At 41.8% G+C, this 17,982-nt stretch overlaps 1 protein-coding gene across 1 annotated transcript in view; it reads left to right on the plus strand.

The window, feature by feature from the left end:
• Nucleotides 1-17,982, plus strand: part of ACSL3 (acyl-CoA synthetase long chain family member 3) — a 152,679-nt gene that overhangs the window by 84,978 nt on the left and 49,719 nt on the right. Inside the window, exons 4-5 of the mRNA XM_068280564.1 lie at nt 16,433-16,542; nt 17,710-17,842. Of these exons, the coding sequence (XP_068136665.1) occupies nt 16,433-16,542; nt 17,710-17,842 (243 nt within the window). The remainder of the gene's footprint in view (nt 1-16,432; nt 16,543-17,709; nt 17,843-17,982) is intronic.

Genomic DNA, 17,982 nt, shown 5'->3' on the forward strand with positions numbered 1-17,982 from the left:
AGATCCAGCCTCAGACGTCATCGAAGAAACGCATGTGCTGCAAGCCATGTTTGTTTATAGGCTGTAATAAAACAAGCATTATTATACACGGAACATTGTCTAAAGTACTGTTTTCGTTAACCACAAAAATACCCTTTAACAAATCAAAATTAAGTAATGAAATGGATGTCCAGAAGACATAAGAGACTAGCCTCAAGTACCTTCTATACAACATTCCCTGCACTAGCAAGTCAAAATGGCAGCCAGAAGGACACTGGTCTGTGGCAGTAATCCTCATAGTGAGATCTGCGGACCCGGCACTGACCTATTAGTAGTGAAGAAAGGCGTAGAAGGCAAGTGAAGGCAAACTATATACAGTATATACATACACAAACAAAGCAGCCGCATGTATGAGAAGACGGCAACGTAAAATAAAATAGAAAAACTAGGCTAATGATATCGGAGCAGGAAAGATAGAAGCAACACAGGTATAGAGCAAAGAAACCTGGAAGACCAGCCCTATGCAAGTACTTTGACATCCGTGAGCAAATTTTAAACTTTAACTTTACAAGGTTAAGGGCCTGTTTCCACTAGGGCTGATTTTGCCCAATTTCACACACACAAATGCGGATCCAGAATCTCAGTCTGTTGAAATGAATAGGCTGCTTCCGAATTCACGTGCATGAAAAGATTCTGAAGCAATGCTTTAGAATTCTGGTACTGTAATTTTCTGCAGAGGTCTACTCCAACTTGCTTTTTAAGTATAGTGAGTAGTATTTGGACCAAGGACTTTGCAAAAAGTCTTTGTAACTTTGCAAAAAGTCTTTGTACTACACCTATCTACTAGTTTAGCGAAAAACTTGTCCATGCCACAATTACGACTTGTCACTTTTTTTTTTTCATAGTTCTTAAAATTAAATGTGCATAAACTTGCACACAAAAGTCTGGGATCACACTAGACACAGCCTCTGTTGCAGTATGGATCACAAAGTCCCTCTTGCACAACTTTTTTTGGACAACGCATGTGCTACGTATACCGACAAGGTTTATAGAGACAAACTACATCTGCTCTCACTAATGTTTTCAATGGGAATCTGGCATGACAAATATATTAAAAAAAAAAAAAAAAACACACAAAAAAAAACCCCAGAGCACTCCAAAATGAGGTCTCCCTTGCTGTCCATTGTCAAAATACTGTACATGCTACATTGCATACAAAGAAAGGCATGTCAACATAGTGTGTACCTAGCCTAACTTCTTGTTGCTGTCTTGTCAGTCACTGCTAACTACAAGGTGCTCCATGTTAGAGCGTGAATAATGTGCACTGGCTGAGATTGTCTAGTATTCTAAAATGTCAGTAAGAAAAAAACAGTTTGACAAGTTTTTGGTGACATTTTCCTCTTCCGGTGTTAAGTCTTTTACATATGCTAGACAGTTCTCAGCTGAGGCCACCGCCTACAATGTACCGTGGTCCCTGACCTCCAATCAATGTATCAGCGGTCAATCTTGACCTAGTGCCGGCCGAAAGCATTGCTCTTCTACTTGCTTCACCTTCTGTGATGTGTGCTGCTCTGTCATACCTTCTCCCCCCAGGAATAAAGCACATTTCTACAGCCTTTGCCCCCGAGGGATTTAGTCCCGATCCCTGCGGGCAACAGTCCTTGTAATGGGCTAGCCTTTGCAAAACAGACAGGATTCTGCTTGTTGTATTTTGCAGCCATTCCTAGTGGACAACCTTCTACAAACAAGGAAAGTTCATATTTGATCCAGAGTCCCACCTTATTCTGCCATGCATCATTTGGTGGCTGCTGAGGGACATTTAAACAATTGTTTATGTCCTATGAGTCACTTTTTGCTTGTGTCTGTGGGAAAAAATACTGTTCTAGTTTGAGGTAGCTATTAGTTTCTGGACTGTAAAGGGTGTACAATCACTCAAGTGCATATTAACTTCAGCAGAGACCCAGGCTTTCTCTGCTCTTAATTGTTTGTGTAACTGGGGTCACATGCGTGATTTAAGACAGCTTGTGGGAACCATCCAGCCAGTGGCTGGTTTTGTGTTAAATATCAGCAGTTCAGCGAGCAGAAGCCTGGAGGAACGCTCTGGCCATGTGTGTGCCTTGGGTTCTCATCTCAGTAACCCTGTTGTAATGGCCATAGAAGTAAATAAAGTGTGTGTGTGCATGGTCTGTGTGATTCAGTAACCTCAGCAACTCATGCAAGGTTTACAGCAAGATTTATGGGCTGCTTCTTTTCAGCAGCAGGCAAATGATGGGCTGTGTATACATTAAAAACTGAAACCCTGTGTCCTTCACCACCCTGGAAAATTAAATGTCATCTGGTAGCTGCAGTAATGGTTTCACTTTGCTCCAGCTTTACATATTGTAGTAGCAAAATCGCAGTGGAAGCTGCTCTACATGTTATAGCAGCAAAATGTGATCCAGGGGTAGCCGCCGGGATGTATGGGAGCGCAGCGGCAGTTAGAACTCACCTCCCCCTGGATCCAGGCACTTGCAGCCTGTCTTCTTCCGGTCCTCGAAGGCTCCCAATCCGTTAAGTGAGATCATGGTTTGTCACATGATGATAGATGGCGATCTCGCTATAGGGGTAGAGCCCCACCTGGAGGACAGGATGAAGAATTGCCCAGGGAGGTAAATGCAGGGGCTGCAGCAGGCTCTCCGGGGGTATATATATTTTTTTTCCCTTGCTTTTTGGGACTAAAAGCTAATGAAAAAATTGTACCACTTTTAGAACTTAAAATCAGGAAAGAATCGTACCGCCAGGGTGGTTAAAGACCTAAGACGACCAGCCCCTGCACATGACATCTGTACCTGGAATGGGATTTTAAACCACCGTTTGACCACATAAGAACAATTTGGTCAGCTGGCGTACACCTCAAACAGTGGCTGGATAGTGTACAGGTTAAGGGTAATGCCTTTGACATAAAAGACCAGAGCTTGAATCCTTGCTAGGAACAGTACTTATTCAGTAAGGCGTCCTTGGGGAAATCTAATGCTCCCTCACTGCCGAGTGCCGAAACCCGGTGCCCCACAGCAGCAATCTAATGTGGGGGGGATGGAATAGCGGCGGCACGGGGTGGGGGAGAGCTGGGGACAAACCGGGGGGTCATACTGGGGACAGAAGGGGACGCAGGAGGATACCAATTGGGGGAGAACCTCTACAAGATGCTTATGGAATATGGATGCTCCAGGTTTAAAATAAATCTATATGTATGTGTGTGTGTATATATGTATGTGCAGGTGCAGAAAGAGAGCAACCAAAATTGCCTCTGACCCCTCTCACCCAGCTCACTCCATCTTCCAGCGCATGCCTTCAGGAGTAAGATTCCGGTCAATCGCTACCAAAACCTCTAGACACAAGAACAGCTTTTTTCCTCAAGCGGTAGCCATACTTAAAGGGAAGGTCCAAGCAAAAAAAAAGAGTTTAACTTACCTGGGGCTTCTACCAGCCCCATGTAGCCATCCTGTGCCCTCATAGTCACTCACTGCTGCTCCAGTCCCCCGCTGGCAGCTTTCTGACCTCGGAGGTCAGGGCCGCATTGTGTACATTTTTACGCATTCCCGCTAGTGCAGGAACCTTAACATATACATTTTTATGCGTTAGTGGTGCAACGCATACATTTTTTTTCCTGCACTATCTGGAATGCGTAAAAATGTATGCAATGCGGCCCTGACCTCCGAGGTCAGAAAGCTGCCAGCGGGGGACTGGAGCAGCAGTGAGTGACTACGAGGGCACAGGATGGCTACATGGGGCTGGTAGAAGCCCCAGGTAAGTGAAACTCATTTTTTTTTTTTTTGCTTGGACCTTCCCTTTAATGCTGAACCACGTTAGAGCTGCCAGGACTTGATAGTAATCAGCACAGAACTGTAAATGAACAATTCTCACATTGCTTACTGCCACTATACTTATAATGTCCTTAACTTGTAATATTCACACTGTCTGTCCTTGTATTGTTTTTGTTTGTGTTTGTTAAGCAACTGCCAAGACTAATTCCTTGTAGGTGCAAACTTACTGTACTTGGCGAAAATAAATTGATTCTGATTCTGATGTATGTATGTTTATTTATATTCAGATATTCTCTATCCCTCTAAATCTAGATGCGACTTATATTCCAGAGTGTCTTATACAGCGGAAAATAAAGTATATTTACACCCCTGTTCAATTTTTCATTAATGCAATTATCTAATCAACCAATCACATGGCAGTTGCTTCAATGCATTTAGGGGTGCGGTCCTGATCAAGACAATCTCCGGAACTCCAAACGGAATGTCCGAATGGGAAAGAAAGGTGATTTAAGCAATGTTGAGTGTGGCATGGTTGTTGGTGCCAGACGGGCCAGTCTGAGTATTTCACAAGCTGCTCAGTTACTAGGATTTTCACGCACAACCATTGCTAGAGTTTACAAAGAATGGTGTGAAAAGGGAAAAACATTCAGTATGCGGCAGTCCTGTGGGAGAAAATGCCTTGTTGATGCTAGAGCTCCGAGGAGAATGGGCTGACTGATTCAAGCCGATAGAAGAGCAACGTTGACTGAAATAACCACTCGTTTCTTGAACATGACAATGAGTTCAGTCACCAGATCTCAACCCAATAGAGCATCTTTGAGATGTGATGGAACGGGAGCTTCATGCCCTGGATGTGCAACCCACAAATCTCCATCAACTGGAAGTTGCTATCCTATCAATATGGGCCAACATTTCTAAAGAATGCTTTCAGCACCTTGTTGAATCAATGCCACGTAGAATTAAGGCAGTTCTGAAGGTGAATGGGGGTCAAACACCGTATTAGTATGGTGTTCCTAATAATCCTTTGTGTGTGTGTGTGTGTGTGTGTGTGTGTGTGTGTGTGTGTGTGTGTGTGTATGTATGTATGTAGTCATTGCTTAATCAATAGGAACGTAACAGAAATGTCAGAATCAACCACAAGCAACTTTTGGACTCTCTTTACCATTGATCCTTCACTCTGTTTGCTAATCTGCACATCCTCTTCAATCCAGAATACACTTATATTTGTAAAAATAGTTTGATCTTCATGATAATTGATCGGCTAAAGAGCGATTTGGATTCTACCATGATGAACACGGATAAAGTTTTCAACAGGGGATTAGGAGACCATACTACTTCCAGAGGTCTGCTGTTATCGGCACTACACCCCGCACAGCCCACCCCTTCCTTCCCTTCTAATAAGTATGTGGAATCCTGTCTTTTGAGTAGGAAACTTGAGACCTCAATTTTAATTCAGTGGAAATTGATATCGCTTCTAAAATCACACACTGTAATCAAAGTAGCAGCCTATTATTTTTGTCATGCTCAGATGCATCTGGATATGTTTATAAAAATAAATAAAAACAAGGCCAGAGACTAAAGTGTACTCATCTAAATTTAAGCAAGAGAAACTTTTATTTTTGTGTTTTCACCATTAAGAGGTTGCCTGAAAACTAAATGGATGGCATCTAATGAATTTTAAAGGATTTATTTTAACCCGTTGCCATTAATCACAGCTCATGAAGCGCAAAAATACAAATAAAGCAAGGAGCGCAAGGTCATCCATAATCCATTTTCCCATGGTAGATCACCACTTAAGCTGCAATGCCTGTTTGGACCGCCTACGGACTTTCAAAGCTCTTATTCCCTTGTCTTTAAGGCTGCATTAAGAGAACATCTAGCTAAACTTCAGATGTGGTTTTTGTCCAGCAGAATGTTCGCTGGTGTTTCCTCTGTTTTTGGCACTCTAGTAAGCAGTGAGAAATGGAACTTCACTTTACATGGCACAAACCAAACATCTGTCCACATGTGAACGAGTTTAGTAAAATGTCACGTTGCTCTTAGCCTGTAATAAAAAATGTAATTGGTCCCTTAGAGCTACACCCACTTTCTGTTGTCTGTCTTTTTCCTTTTTTTTTTTTTTTTTTATTTGCACCTTTTCTGTGCCCTGATTTGGGAATGTGTATAATGAATTTCTAAAGATGACCTTAATAAAGATTTAATCACTTTAAATGTGCCAAGGATCTTTTGGCTGAATTCATACTTTAATGCAGTTGATAAACTTCCAATCAATTAGACAGTATCAAGTCTGAAAGGTGGTCATACTTCTAGAGATTTTGCAACCCGATCAACCATCTGTTTTAACCTCCCTAGCGGTATGGACAGAAATGTCCGTTCAAAAAAACATGCTGTGAACAGTATAAACATGCATACACATCAATACTCTCCTGCACTGTATACTAGACCCTTGCTTGACACATTTTGGCAAGTTACAAGAAAAAAAAAGTTTTAAAAATAAATTTTATCACTGTTTGCACAGAAATCCTGGGGAAATTGAACGCTGGGGAGGTTAATAATTTTATCAAATGGGAGGAAAATCGGTGCCGCAACAAGCATGCCTGATGGACAATTTAACAGATTTTGGGGCGGAAACCTTTCCATCGTATCGGATCGAGCATGCTGGAAAATCTCAGGCCATCTGGTCGATCGGGTGCACGAAGGTACCTGTGTGCAATATCGCAGTGGACACCTCTGCTGCCTGCTGGTCTCTCAAATGTGCCGCTCTGGCGGCTGCACAATTTATATCTCGGCTGCTCCAGATGCCGCGACCGTCCACCTACTTCGTTTCATCCACTGCTTCCCTGTGTGTGACGTCGCACATTCACCATCTGCTATACGCACCACCACTTTGTGGCTGCATGTGACAGCGCGCTCTTGGGAAGCAGCAGACAAGACTGGAAGCAGCTGGAGCGTCGCGGAAGCTGGAGTAGATGAGATTTGAATGCACAGCCATCCAAGGGGCTTTTTTACATTTGAGGGGATAGAGGCGGAAGCATTTCTTGTACCACACACCAAGATTTTATGGCAGCCAACCGTTCCTTCAGATCAAAGTCAGAGAGATCTGGCTTTTGGTTGCTAGGTGTATGGGCACCTTAACTAGGCTTGGCTGTACATTTTTGAGATGGTTAGGGGAGGAGCGACAGAGGATTGATATAGCCACCTCGTGGCTTTGTCCTGTACAACTCTTAATAGAGGAAGAATTTTTAATTGATTCTTAATATTTCTATGGCAATCTGATTACAAATCAAATAGGACAAGGTGACACATTGATTACTACTATAGATCTGGGAGCAATTGATCCACTTGATCTGTTCATGTTGATAAAGAAACCTAGCCCTAGAGCAAAACAAAAGTAACGAAAGTAACTATACTCAAGGAACTAACCCACTTTCTTTGTTAGTAGATGTTAATAGGGAACTATGCTATTTCTCATACCGGTTTCAGATTGAATGCAGCTGTCACGTTGAAAGTCTGTCACATGTCTCGGGAATCCATTCAGGAAACGGCAGGTAACTGGCGTTTGGGTTTTTTCTAGCCAGTGCACAGTCTCCAGCACTGAGCCATTACCTGGCCTTACCCACCTCCCCCTGCTGCTGAGAGATTAAAGGTGGCCATACATCTATTGACTTGGCAGCCGATCGACCATCTGATTCAATAATTGATTTGGATGAAAATTGGTGCTGCCAAGTGCATGCTCTATTGACGCAACCAGTTTCGGGCTGAAACTGGGCATATGAACCGATCGGACATGCTGAAAGGTGTTGGGCCGTAATGGCGAGCGATATTGGGATGAGAAACTAACACCATAAATCCCCCTCCCCCCCCCCCCCCCCCCCTCCCAGGTGTTGTCCACCCTAATGTAATATGTGATGAAGTAGACTACTCGTAATATGTATGATGGATTTACCTTTCCTTTACTTTACCTTTTCAGTTAAGGATTGCTTTAAGGTTTTGGGGGTTTTTTTTGTTACAGAAGTTACTGGCAATCCATCTGCCAGAATAGCATACAAGTCAGTAGGGTGTTTTGCCGGCATCCTAAATGTGCCTGTCATTGGTACAATTGTTTTCACCAAATGTGATCTTTCGATGTGATTTTTTACGATCAAATTGTATAGAAAATGTGGTGTTTTTATGAAGGCAATCGATAAGGGACTAATCTTTGGTCGATTGCTAAATAGGATAAAATCGATCCGGAAGTGGGATTTTATGATCTCATTGAAAGAATCGCTCAGTAAATGTGAAGAATCGGTAATTGCCTTTCAATTAGTTATGATTATTTCAATTGCATCGAAAGATAACATTTAGTGTAAAATTGTACCGTTAATGGGCACCTTTTTATATAGAGATTTTCCAAAGAGTGCTTTTCTAAAGATTAAAGGGGATACTGAGAATCCCCTCTGAGGAGATGGACTAGTCTAACACATGTCAGATTGATCGTATATTTTTGCTACCCAATGCTACCTGTTGTAAGCAACAGCGACATACGAGAAAAGTAATTCATGGTGCACTTTACTCTGGGAGAAATGTCCTTCCTATAAATATGTATTTTGTTACAATGTTATGGTGATAGTGGTCCTTGAAACAGCTGCACATAGAAGAACAGAGTATGGCTGAGGGTCAGGAATGTCCAGGCCTAGTAGCACATAGTGTATCAGATTATTCCCAGGTACAAAAACATTGCTTTTGGGATTATTACAAAGACTTCTGTACACCACAACAGACGAGCAGTTTAGTCACGTTTTTGTCATAATAACTTTAAGAGTGGCCAGATCCAAATTAAACCCATTGCTACACTTGTAAACACTTACTGTAGAACGATTTTATTTTGTAATATTATTTACTTAGCTTCTAACTTGACTGGCACAAGATCTTCCTCCCAGTGATGTTGCATTGCACAACAGATGAAGTGTTTCTGGTCTCTCTAGTCTCCCACACTGGTGTTTAGCTCCCAGGCAGAAGTGCAGCTGCTGTCCCCTTGTATCCTCCTCTCTGTGGGGGATGAAGGAACACGTTATGAGCAGCTCTGCGTTGGGTTGACACAAGTGTGCATACGAGTCCTTCAGATTGTCTTCCATGCGTGGAAGTTCAAGCAGCTGGTCCACATTAGTTCAAATATGTCCCAGCACTGTGTGCAGACCGTGGCCTGACGTCCCATTCCCAAGGTTTTACAAGAGAAGGTTAAAATAGATTGCTTTCCAACAAACATGGAGGTTTTCAGAACTGTAAACGGAACACGTGCAGGGTTTCTTTTGTTTCTTTTGATTGTTTTAGATCTATCTGCTTTACCAGGAAATTCAACCGATCCAAGAAGTTTAGAATTTTTCTCAATTAAAAATTGTTCACCTAAGCTTTATAGTCTTAAAGCTCTAGCATACCATGTGCTACCAGTCTGATCACGTGTATAATGGTTTCACATCATGTATGAAAAAAGAATGGTTGTGTACTACCATACTTCCAATGCATGGCTCATTGCACAATAATTTGATTGCCCTTCTTGGAAGAGACTTCTCAGAGCATTTTTTTCTTTGCTCATATGCTGGGAATACACCATACAATTTTCTGTTAGATTTTCTGTTAGAATGCATAATTAGATTTTCTGTAGAGAATGGTCATCATCTCTGGTGCATTGTCTTCTGTTTATCTCCTGCCTAATTGCTCGGCAGATATATTGTAGGATAGATACATTTCCAACATGTTGAACTTTATCTATCTGGCAGGTAAATCTAACAGAAAATTGTGTGGTGTATTCCCAGTATAAAAGATTTACAGCCTTATGCTGGGCATACACGGTACGTTTATTCCCGCTAAATCGAGCTGCTGGATTGATTCCGGGGCTTCCCCGCTCGTCCCCGCGGGCGCTTCTTATCTTCTGCTCGTTTTCTTCTATTGTCCTGCCCGTGGTATCGGTGGGGAATCGATCCGGCGGGTGATCGGGCACGTTTGATTTTATCAGCAGCCCCCCCCCCATCAGCGGCTCCACTCAGCGGGATTAAACGTACCGCATATTCCCAGCATTAGACTCCCTGCACACTGCAAATCCGTTTTGCGCTTCTGATTCCGATTTTCCCTGAATGCAATCAACAGAAAAGTGGAGGAAAAAAACAGCATGCAGTAAATATTAAAAATCGGAATCTGATGTAAAAAACGATTAAAAATCGGAATCTCATTGCAGTGTACAGGGAGCCTTAAACCTACTACCACAAAAAATGTATCAGAATAGCATTCAAACAGTTAAACAGCACTTTGTTCTGCAATGGAAGGTTCCTTCAGCTTGTGATCCGCATCCAAAAAGGAGATATCATCATTTATTTTTTTTTTCTATTCCTCTATTGCTACACTTCTAGCTGTGCTGAAAAGGAGCTGTCTCTGCTTCTAGCATGCACACTGTTGAGAAGTAGTGTTCTTATGTAATCACTAAACACTTTTAATATATAAAAAAAGCAGCTATGAATAAAATGCAAGCCGCTTTCAGAGCAGATAAACTGTATTTTGGGAACTTGTAATTTGTAAATAAACAATATTGTGCACAAAAGAAAATATGGTAACTGAATGGGTAAAAAAAAGTAGGAAAACACAATTTTAATGAATGTCATGTCAGTGTTTCAGACCACTTTAAGTACATGGTAAACACGGTTTACCGCCCTTTCCATAATGAAATAAAACCAGATTTGTGTCAATGTAAGTTTGCATTTATGTATGTTAAAAAGGGAAGAAGAGGGCATGGGAACAAGATTTATGGGGTTGCAAGCTAATTATAGTTTAACCATGAATTTAAGTTACTCCATGGTGGATTCATGCATATACAGTATGTTAAATTGTACATCCTTCAAAAGAGATGTTTAATGAAAGTACAGTTTTTCTTACCATGACATGTTTTTCTGTCCTATTCAACCATATGTATGAAGTCTGCAGGTCACCTAGGCCTGCTTGCCGGCTCTCATGTGATCAATCCTCAAACACTCCCATCTGATGAATCCTTAGGGGAAGTGGTGAGAAGTGATCACATGGGAGTTGGTTGTGCCTTCAGTAAGGTATTGAAACTGTAAGATTTTTGTATGGCTGGATAAGACAGAAGATGTCCAGAGTAAAAACAAAAGAAAACCTGTTTTATAAATGCTTCTGTATCAGGATGGATGGATCTGCCTTGGGTCATTTTAAATGTTATCGGTAATATCTAGATCCAACAGATCTGTTACTGGAAAACCATCAGACGCTATTTTTCTACTTTTATGAGTAGCATTTGCCTGAACTAGTAATTTATTCGTTTGATTCAAATGGCTGCACACTGTTAAGGTGGCCATAAACTTATAGATTTGCAACAGATTCGACCATCAGATTTCTGTCAGATGCCTAAGTCTAATCTGACAGGAATCTATCTGATGTGTGCCACACACTAGGAACAGATTTCCAATAGATTTCAGAATGATATCTATTGGAAATCGATCTAAATGCATTACTGCACCATTAGATCCAATGCAACTCCATGGGCCATCGATCTGCTGCCAGCAGCAGATCGACCTAGATTTTCCATCCTGTCAGATCAAATCGGTTGAAATCTATCAATCATCCACAAATTGATAGGTTTGATAGAATCTATTTCCAATCGATCGATTCTATAGAATCGATCAATTGATGGCTAAAATCGACCAGTGTATGGGCCCCTTAAAGAGGATCTGTTAGGTATAGGGTCTCGGAGAAAAAAAGAAACACGCATTACATATGCATTTCACTGTCCACGTTCACAGAATTTTTATATAGGATTTGCAGAGAATGATGCTCCTGACAGCTCATGGCAGGTTCCATGTTTGTCTGTCTTGTATGAAGCCAATTGTGATGTCATATCCTCCCTTTCCTTGCTTCCTGATGATTCGACTCACAAAAAAGATCAGGATCAAATATCCTAATGGTTCATGATCCGGACAACACTACTGTGCAGTGAATATTAATTAGCCATGTGGCTAGGAACAATAGCGGACTCGTGCAATATACTCTAACCAAACATGTGCCCTGTGAACAGCACATTGATTTTTCAGTGCTGTGAGTTTAGGCTGCGTTTTCCCATTATTTAAGAAGGGCAAAAAATCTGATCCAGGAAATTATAGACCTGTAAGTTTAACATCAGTGGTATGCAAACTATTTGTGGGGTTACTAAGAGATACTGTACATGACTTCATAGTAGAAAATAATCTTATTTCTCAGCATCAACATGGGTTTACTAAAGACAGGTCCTGTTTGACTAACATGCTCAGCTTTTATGAGGTAGTGAATGCTAATATGGATATTGGGAATGCTGTAGATGTGATATACTTGGACTTTGCAAAGGCCTTCGACACTGTTCCCCACAAAATTCTGGTGCAAAAGTTGAGGATGCAAGGACTGGGGAAGAGTCTGTGTGCATGGATAGGGAACTGGCTAATGGACAGAAAACAAAGAGTTGTGGTCAATGGATCGTACTCAAAATGGGAGACTGTTAGCAGTGGGGTCCCACAGGGGTCTGTTCTGGGTCCAGTGCTCTTCAATTTATTTATTAATGACCTAGTAGATGCAGTAGTGAGCAATGTTGCTATTTTTGCAGATGATACAAAATTGTGCAGAATCATCAACTCTCAGGAAGATAGTGTCATATTGCAACAGGATCTGGATAGGATGGCTATATGGGCACATACATGGCAGATGAAATTCAATGTTGACAAATGTAAGGTCATGCATTTTGGACGTACTAATGGTCTAGCACCATACAAAATAAAAGGGATACAGTTGGGGACATCAAACTTGGAGAAGGACTTAGGAGTACTCATTGACAACAAGTTAAATAATCGTACTCAATGCCAAGCAGCTGCAGCTAAAGCTAACAAAATTTTGGGATGCATTAAAAGGGAAATAAAAACTCGAGATGCTAGCATAATATTGCCCCTGTTTAACTCTCTAGTAAGGCCACATCTGGAATATGGAATTCAGTTCTGGGCACCACATTGCAAAAAAGATATTGCAGTTTTAGAGCAGGTGCAGAGACGAGCAACAAAATTGATGCGTGGGATGGAAGGTCTCACTTATCGAGAAAGGTTAGATAAACTGGGTTTATTTAGTCTAGAGAAAAGACGCCTTAGAGGGGATCTAATTAACATGTATAAATACATCAGAGGGCAATATAATACCTTGGCGGATGAGCTTTTTGTCCCTAGGCCTTCTCAAAGGACTAGTGGACATGATCTGTGCATGGAGGAAAAAACGTTTTAGCCATTTATTTAGGAAAGGGTTCTTTACAGTTAGAGTGATTAAGATGTGGAATGCATTGCCACAGGAAGTCGTTATGGCAAACTCTATACCTGCATTTAAAGGGGGCTTAGATGCTTTCCTTGCGTTGAAAGACATCCATGGCTACAATTACTAGGTAATGCCTAATGATGTTGATCCAGGGATTTTATGATTGCCATCTGGAGTCGGGAAGGAATTTTTCCCTTTAGGGGCTAATTGGACCATGCCTTGTAAGGGTTTTTTCGCCTTCCTCTGGATCAACAGGGATATGTGAGGGAGCAGGCTGGTGTTGTACTTTATACTGGTTGAACTCGATGGACGTATGTCTTTTTTCAACCAAAATAACTATGTAACTATATGTAACTATGCTGTTACAAGCTGCTGTAACATGAGCCTGTAACTTCCCACTGTGAAAGCAGCCTTAGGGCGGCATAGGGAAATGAAGGGGAGGACCAAGGGAGTGCACTGGGGAGAAGCAGCCCCAGAATGCTTTGCAATATCTGTTATGCGTCCTGCAGGCCTCCTTAGGAGCTTGGGAATAGAGAGCCTTGCTGTCCAGCAAACATCAAAGTAAGAGAGATTTTTAACTTTAGTATTACCTTTTAGGCTTCCTTCTAAACTGTTTAACACAGGAGGATAGAGGTTTAAATTAGCTTTTGAAGCCTGACAGTTACTCTTTAAGGCTTGTTTGCAGCTAGCAATGCAAGAAAGTTGAGGCACAACCAAAGGAAATTCCGGAGGTGTTGAGAAAAAATGGTTGAAATATCTGTATGTAAAAGTTACAAAGAGCTAGCTAAGGCTTTGTGACTGTTATCTCCAAGCCGAGAGGAGATGGAAAACTGGTGAATTATCTTGGGAATGGCCAGTCTGACAGAATTACTGGAAGCACTTTCAGGGACAACTCCTCTAAAGTCTGACAATATTACAGGAGAAACTCCCAAGGAACTGCAGGCCTGTGTAGCCTCTCCCTAGGGTTGTTTTACACAACTCTTCAATAAGAAAGTTTATGGGCTAGATTGGATTTGTGAGAGAATAGCTAGGAAGAAATGACTGCTGTCTCATGTTAACAAAAAAATACATATAAAAAAAACATAGGTGATCTCCAAGCATTCTGCATTATGCTGTAAGGACAGGCCAGTAGGCTCTGGACAATACTGTCCTTAATTTTTGTCAGCTAATATAGTAATCCACAGTATAGAATCAGTAGTCAAATGCATTGGTGCTAGTATGATGCTGCTGGGGTGTTATGTTGCCTCCAAACTTGAAAGGCTTGCTTATGCTAAAGTAATCATACATTGTGTATGGAATCAAAATTCAAAGTCCATCTGGTGATATGGCTGCAGTGTAACTGAGTTATACAGCAAGCCTTTCTGAATAGCAGAAGAAATTAAAGTGATTAGTTTAGAGGGGTGGCTGAACTGTGCAGTTACTGCATGCTGCAGCTCAATGCAGCCATTAGTCTACTACACACTTGGTTGCTGCAGATGCTAGTTAGGCCAGTGATTCCCAAAGTCAATTCTGGTCAGTGGATGCTTCATGATGATCAGCTGCACAGTTCATGTCACATGCACAGGATAGTGAATCCACTATGTATTAGCTGCTGAATACGATCCTAGCCTTAAAGGATACCCGAAGTGACATGATGAGATAGGCATGTGTATGTACAGTACATGGCAAGGAAATGAACAGCGCTACTTAAAAACAGACAAGTGCCTACCTGCAAAAGAGTGCAAGCCCCACTTGTGGGATAGAATACACACCTAGCATACACATGACCTGTCTACCACTGGAGGATGTTGGTTTCCGTAACAGCTTGCATGCAACCTATTAAGTACTCGTCCCTCCCACTGCGAAGAAGTCAATCCTCCATGGGAGGGGACCTAACCCTAACTAACTAAATCCTAACCTATGTATATGCATAGCCTGGGTGCGGCTAATCAAGTAAATTCGAAAATTGAAAATTGCGCAAAAGGTGGATCAGCGCATCACCAGGCCGCCTCCGAATGGCCTCGAATCAGAGGTGCGCTGAGCCCACCCAGAAACTGCAAACGCACCTTGAACCCAAACGGAAGCTCTGCATATACACCAAAAGCAAAGCTGTTAAGTGGGAGCAGCTGGGGGGCTCAGCGCACCTCTGATTCGAGGCCATTCGGAGGCGGCCTGGTGATGCTCTGATCCACCTTTTGCGCAATGTGTATGTACAGTGCCTAGCACACAAATGACTATGCTGTGTTCCTTTTTTTCTTTCTCGGTCCGAAAGAGTTAAATATCAGGTATGTATGTGGCTGACTCTGACAGGAATTGACTCCAGTGTGGCCCTCACTGATGAGAAATTCCAACTATAAAACACTTTCCTAGCAGAAAATGGCTTCTGAGAGCAAGAAAGAGATAAAAAGGGAAATTTCCTATCAGTGAGGGTCACACTGTAGTCACTTCCTGTCTGAGTCAGGACTGAGACAGACACTTACATATCTGATATTTAACTCTTTCATGCAGAGAAAGGAAAAAAAGGAACACAGTATAGTTATTTGCAGGGCTGTGGAGTCGGGGCAATTTTGGGCACTTGGAGTTGGAGTCAGAGTCGTTGATTTCATAAATTGAGTCGGATGATTTTTTTACAAAATCCACAGCCCTGTTAAGTATTAGACTAAGGAGTCTGAGCCATTTTGGGTACCTGGAGTCTTGGTTTCATCAACTGAGGAGTCTGAGTTGTAATCGAAAGATTTTTGTACCGACTCCACAGCCCTTGTTAATTGTGTGCTAGGCACTGTACATACACATGTCTATTTTATCATGTCACATGTCACTTCGGGTATCCTTTAAGCCTGGTATACACTTACAATTATGATTGGCCAATCACTGACCAATTTTACCACCTCCAGGTAGTATGAAGGTCAACAAATATTGAATACTATGAGCTGATTGTGTAGGTAAAACATAACTATCTCATGTTTTGAATTTATTTTTTTTCAACTGTAAATCTTTTAGCAAAAAAAAAAAATATCCTATATAATAATGTGCAAGTGTCTCTGCATCCCATCCCTCACTTCCTGTGTGTCCCCCGTGTTTTTGCGCTACTGCGCAGGTGCAGGGAGGGACGAGAGACACTGAGGAGAGCTGAGGACGGTGCCAGAAGGGACAGTGGAGTAGTGACAGAGGTCACTAGTATATATTTAATATAACAGCATTAAAAAGTTAGACTTTTCCATCACTATTTGAGAAACTATCTGTAGTACTTTATTGGCAAAACACATTTTATAGACTTGTGCATTGAATATGCTTTTCGTTAATCATTTGCTTGGATTTTTAATGTTACTTACATTTAAATATCTCTCTCCTGTCTCCATATTTTGCAGTTGTCACCTTGTACGCAACTTTGGGAGGTCCTGCGATTGCCCATGGACTTACCGAAACTGAAGTGACCCACATAATCACCAGCAAGGAGCTCCTCCATTCCAAATTACTGGTATGATTTGTGCTCAAGGGCAAGCCGAATCTAAGGATACATTTCACTAACTGAATCAAAAACTGCAATCAGGCAGGAGAATAGACATTTTACTTATTTTCTAAAGCTTCCAGTATATTTCTACTAAATGCTAGTTTAAGAACAGCCACGTTTAGGGAATATAAACAGTTCTTATCTATATTATGAGGTCAGAGGCGAAGGTGCCGCTTTGTATATCAGTGTTCCAGCAAGCTAAGCAGTTTCATTCTCTAGCAGCTCATTTGTGCGACGTTTATCGTGTGTTATGGCAAGTCGGTCTTATCTCTGCTTTCTGTTTATGCTCTGTTTGATGTGAAAACCATTTTTACTCTAACTGGGACCTGTCCACTGTATATACCATGGATAGAAGCATATAGACTAAAGCTACATAGATACGTTAAATGAAACTTGGCTGAGGTGGCAGATAACGATTGCCTTGTGCTTTTACTTTATACTGCTGCGCAATGGAGCTAAGTGGCCCATTTATTAAGTGGCCATACTTCAGCACCTTATAGCTCACCTTGCACCAGTGCTTAGCACACCAAGCAAAACGTCAGCCTATTAAGAACTAGCAGCAATGGCCTCTTGCTTCTGATGATCATCCATTTGTTCGAATGGATAACATGACTTTAATATCATCATGTGACCTGATTGACCAATGAGAGAGCAGGTGAATGTCCTGCCTTCTCATTAGTACAAAGTAAAGTGATTGGAAGCCAGGGGTTTACCCAGAGCAGGATTCTCCACCAGGCAACATAGGCGGGTGCTTGTGGCCTAGTGGGTGTCAAGGGACCCTCCTGCCATCTTTGACCTACACTTCAGCTTACCAAAAGGACCACAAGGGGCCCCAAATCTACTACCTTGTCTAGGGCCCCATTACATCTTAATCCACCTCTGGGTTTACCAAGGGGTTTTTATTGGTTTTCTTGGAATCTGATTGGGATTAGGTGGAGATAATTTGGTCTTAATTGAGGAGTACTTCATTTGATTGCTGCATAATCAGCTGTCCATCCGTTTTCCTTCTGTCCTGTGCGAGAGTTCAGGTCCACTTTAAGTGCCAAATGAGCACAGTTAGATGACTCAGGTGGATGATGGTCATAATCAGCAAGTCTTTCCCTGTACTAATTAATGTCTTCTTTCCTCCCACAGAGTATACTTCCTCAGGTCCCTCTCCTGAGACATATCATATTAGTTGATGGCAGCAATACACAGCCAACTGACTATCCCAATAATATCACTGTGCACAGCATGACTTCCGTGCAGGCGCTTGGAGAAAAGCAAGGTAAGTCACAATTTTTTGGTTAAGCCAGTGGCAGTCCCCATCATGCACCTGAAACATACTGTGACAAAGAATATTTATATTGTGCTTTTCTCCTGATGGACTCAAAGTGCCAGAGCTGCAACCACTAGGAAGCGTTCTAT

The sequence above is a fragment of the Hyperolius riggenbachi genome, chromosome 4, assembly GCF_040937935.1.
Source record: "Hyperolius riggenbachi isolate aHypRig1 chromosome 4, aHypRig1.pri, whole genome shotgun sequence".
Classification (NCBI taxonomy): domain Eukaryota; kingdom Metazoa; phylum Chordata; class Amphibia; order Anura; family Hyperoliidae; genus Hyperolius; species Hyperolius riggenbachi.